Raw genomic sequence first — 4,302 nt, forward strand, 5'->3', positions numbered from 1 at the left:
CATTCCTTGCATGAATATTGGGTATTCGGGGTTCAAGGCTGCCACAGCATTACACAAGGGATTCAGTTTCGCTTGCGTGTTGATATCATATTGCCTCCTTGAAATGATTCTAGCATCATAAAGATGCCTAAACTCAGCAAGGTTCCTCTATTGCCATTTGTTTTGCTCCACTATTTTGTTGAGTGCACCTTGCATTTCTCCCCAGTCGAACTGTTCTTGTTGCTCCTTCATATACTCCATACTTCCTTGGAGTTGTTGTATGTCCTTATGTACTTGATCCCATTGTTGTTATTGTTCCTTGAGTTGGTTGACATCCTCTTTCAGGTGGTGAATATCTCCTATCATTTGGTGTATGTCTCCTTGCAATTGCTCCCAGTTAAAACCTTCAGGAAATTGTTGAAATGGTAGTGGTAATGCCAAGTATTATGGTTGATCTTTAGCCTCCTCTTCTTATTGTAGTTGCCCTTGTGGTACATGAGCATGAGCTCTGTGCTCCCTTGCTCTCTGAAAAGGCTTGGCAGCCACCACTTTGGCCATCTTCTTAGCAGTTATAGGCTTTTCTTGTTCCACTAGCACCTCGTCAATGATCTTCTTAACCCCTGCCTCATCACATAGCCTTTGAATGATGCTGGAGGATGCCAACCTTGAGCTATCCTTGGTACTTTTCAGTACCCTATTGATGTTGTTGGCAATTAATTTCCCAACATTGACATTTTCTCCCTTCATTATGCTGTATATGAGCACAGCTCTCTCCTTATTGATGTTGTTGGCAATTAATTTCCCAACATTGACATTTTCTCCCTTTATTATGCTATATATGAGCACAGCTCTCTCCTTAGTCACCTCTGAAGTGTTGGATGTGGGATTGAGAGACCTTCTCACAAAATCCAGCCACCCACTAGCTTGGGGGCATAAGTCTCTTCTTCTAAGTTAGTTGGGTCTCCATCTTTGTTATTGATCCACTGCACCCTTTCTTCACAGCTCCGGGTGGAGTTTGTTTGCTTCACCATTAACATCCTATCTATGTTGGAGGGGCTATAGTCAATAGCTTTCCCCCTCACATAGCTAAGATATCCATAAGGTTGCCTAGGTTAAGGCACTGCATTGGCACAGAATTCTCTAACCAAGCTCTCCACCACCTTATTTGGTGGGTTGCATAAGAGTGCCCATCCTCTGTTATTGATTTCCCTATTAATCTCAGGATGTTTATTCCTACCAAGTTGGAAGCCAACCTCCGGAATGACATGCCTCTCACTCACCCAACCATAGAATTGGTTTTGGTTGAATGATGAGAGGAACTTGTACTCATTGAAACTTGAACTTGAGGATCCGGAAGTTGGTTCCTTGGTCTTTCTCTTCTTTGATGATGAGGCTCTTGGTGGTGCCATTGGGTGAGAAAAAAAGTTTGAAAGGTTGTAGAAAATAGTAGGAGAGGTAAAAAACGGAGAGAAAAGCAAGGGTTTGCTCCACAACACCAAACTTAGGACTTGATTGTCCCTAATCAAGTAGAAGAAAAGAAGAAGTAAGGGAACAAAAAGAGAAGAAAGTACAGAGGTTTCGAGTGTGAAGTTGGGTTTGGAGTGTGGAGGAAAGTGGAAGGTTGAGTGGTTTTTATAAGAGAAGGAGTAGTCTGGAGGGAAGGTGGGGAGGGAAAACAATTAATTGTTTTCCCACTTGGGAGTGGCGCCTAGTATGGGGTGAGGCGCCAGTCCTTTCCTTTTTACTTTACTCAGATGTTGAGTTCCAAAGTGCAAGTACACTTTGACTCCTTGATTGATGAGCTATCAATCATGTGGGTCCCGCCTCTTATGAAATTGAAAACCGACAACCCCATCAGTAATGACAAAAAAATCCTTCACATTCCCTATATTATGAGTCATTTAAATTGCCATTGATGAGTGTCCTTTGGGACACCAAACTTAATTTCCTTGCATCTAGTGAAATGGTTTCATCATTGGAATTTAATGTGTTCATAAGGGTGAAATAAATTCAATCTTTCACATTCCTTCCGAACACATTAAAATGGCATTGTATGCTTTACCAATTTACTAAGTGCATTCAACTAAGACCATGTTGGGCTTGCTTGTGTGAACTTCATATGGTGGTGGCCACACCAAACTTAATTTCTGGGCTTACTTTCAATATTAACTCATTCAAAGGGTTGTAAGCCTAAATTAAGTGGATTAGTGGCCATACCAAACTTAGCTCTTTAGCTAGTTCTCAGCCCATTCAACCAACTTCAATTGAGTGATTATGCAACCTTACACTCCCAGTAAATAAAAGAGAATAAACTAAAGAACTATCAACTAAGAGACTAAAATTAAACTACCTATCTTAATAGTCATAGACTACAAAAAAAAATAAGATTTTAAAAAGGATACAGAGTGTTGGGGTGCCTCCCAACTAGTGCTTCTTTATCGTCACTAGCTTGATGTTCCTCTTTCTTTAGTTGAGATTGTAGCTCACTCTCTGCTCATCCAGTAAGTCTCCCAAGTAATGCTTGAGTCTCTGGCCATTTACAGTGAAGGTTCTCCGTGTTTTGTCCTCCATGAGCTCTACATGACCATAGGGAGACACCTTGAGGATGGTGAAAGGTCCATACCATCTTGACTTAAGTTTTCCTAGGAAGAACTTGAGCCTTGAATTGTATAGCAGCACCTTTTGACCTTCTACAAACTCTCTTCTTTCTATCTTTTGGTCATGCCATTTCTTAGCTTTCTCCTTATAGATTTTGGCATTCTCATATGCTTGAGATCTGAGTTCTTCTAATTCTTGCAGTTGCAAGATCTTTTTCTCCCCAGCAGCATTACTATCAAAATTCAGCAGCTTGAGTGCCCAAAAGACTTTGTGTTCAAGTTCAAGGGGTATGTGACATGCCTTCCCATACACCAGCTGATATGGGGTCATCCCAATTGGTGTTTTAAAGGTTGTCCTATATGCCCAAAGAGCATCGTCCAGCCTCTTTGACCAGTCCTTTCTTGAAGCTCCCACAGTCGTTTCTAGAATTCTTTTTAACTCTCTGTTGGATAGCTCTGTCTACCCACTTGTTTGAGGGTGATAAGGTGTTGCAACCTTATGTTTCACTCCATGTCCCATGAGGAGGGCTTCTAATGGTCTGTTGCAGAAATGGCTTCCTCCATCACTAATAAGGGCTCTGGGGACTCTAAATCGGCTGAAGATATTTCTTCTAAGAAAGTTCATGACTATCTTATTATCATTTGTTGGGGTTGAAATCTCCTCCACCCACTTAGATACATAGTCCACTGCCACTAGAATGTACTTGTTTGAGTATAAAGTGGGGAGGGGACCCATGAAGTCAATCCCCCCATACATCAAACAACTCAAGTTCTAGGATAAACTGCTGTGGCATCTCATTTTTCTTTGATAGATTGCTAGCTCTTTGGCATTCATTGCACCTTGATACTAATTCATTTTCATCTTTGAATATTATTGGCCAAAAGAACCCACATTGCAGCACCTTGGCTGCAGTTCTTTCTCCAGTAAAATGGCCTCTATATGCGAATCCATGGCATTGCCACAACACTTCTTGCCCTTTCTCTTGTGAAATACACCTCCTCAAGATTCTATCAACACCCTTTTTAAACAAGTAGGGCTCATCCCAGATGTAGTGTTTAGCATCATTGAGTAGCTTCCTCCTTATGTACTTATTGATGTTGGTGGGCAACTCCCCAATAGCCTTGAAGTTGGCTATATCAGCAAACCAAGGGCTTTCCTGAATCATCATCAACTGCTCATCAGGGAAGCTTTCATTCACTTCAAATTATTGTGCTTCATCCTCTTCATGTGGGATTCTTGATAGGTGGTCAGCCACCTTGTTCTCTGCTCCACTTCTATCTTTTATCTCTATGTTGAACTCTTGAAGTAACAAGACCCATCTTATCAACCTAGGCTTGGATTCTTCCTTGGTCAGCAAATATTTGAGGGCTGCATGATCAATGAAAACAGTAACTTTAGAGCCAATAAGATATGATCTTAATTTATCAAATACAAGACTATGGCAAGAAGTTCCTTCTCTGTAGTTGTGCAATTTCTTTGATTCTCATTGAGTATTTTGCTAGCATAGTAAATAACATGCACCAGCTTATCTCTCCTCTATCCTAAAACAGTACCAACAGCAAAATTTGATGCATCACACATCAACTCAAAAGGTAAATCCCAGCAGGGTGGTGCTATGATAGGTGCAGAAGAAAGTCTATTTTTAAGCTCATCAAAGGCTAGCATGCAGTCTCTATCAAAGATAAAAGGTACATCAGAGACAAGCAAGTTACTTAAAGGTTTAGC

General features: G+C 40.9%; 1 protein-coding gene across 1 annotated transcript; it reads right to left on the bottom strand.

Annotated features, from left to right (window-relative positions):
- Positions 1-2,445: 2,445 nt before the first annotated feature.
- On the bottom strand, positions 2,446-2,907 carry LOC107472516 (uncharacterized). Its single transcript, XM_016092039.1, has one exon. It carries the CDS (start codon positions 2,905-2,907, stop codon positions 2,446-2,448), a length of 462 nt encoding a protein of 153 aa, XP_015947525.1.
- Between the last annotated feature and the right edge of the window lie 1,395 nt (positions 2,908-4,302).

The sequence above is a fragment of the Arachis duranensis genome, unplaced genomic scaffold (assembly GCF_000817695.3).
Source record: "Arachis duranensis cultivar V14167 unplaced genomic scaffold, aradu.V14167.gnm2.J7QH unplaced_Scaffold_140079, whole genome shotgun sequence".
Taxonomy (NCBI): domain Eukaryota; kingdom Viridiplantae; phylum Streptophyta; class Magnoliopsida; order Fabales; family Fabaceae; genus Arachis; species Arachis duranensis.

Bases quoted from the DNA above. Each gene is read 5' to 3' on its own strand.
- LOC107472516 (XM_016092039.1), bottom strand. From the start codon at position 2,907: ATGACCCCATATCAGCTGGTGTATGGGAAGGCATGTCACATACCCCTT.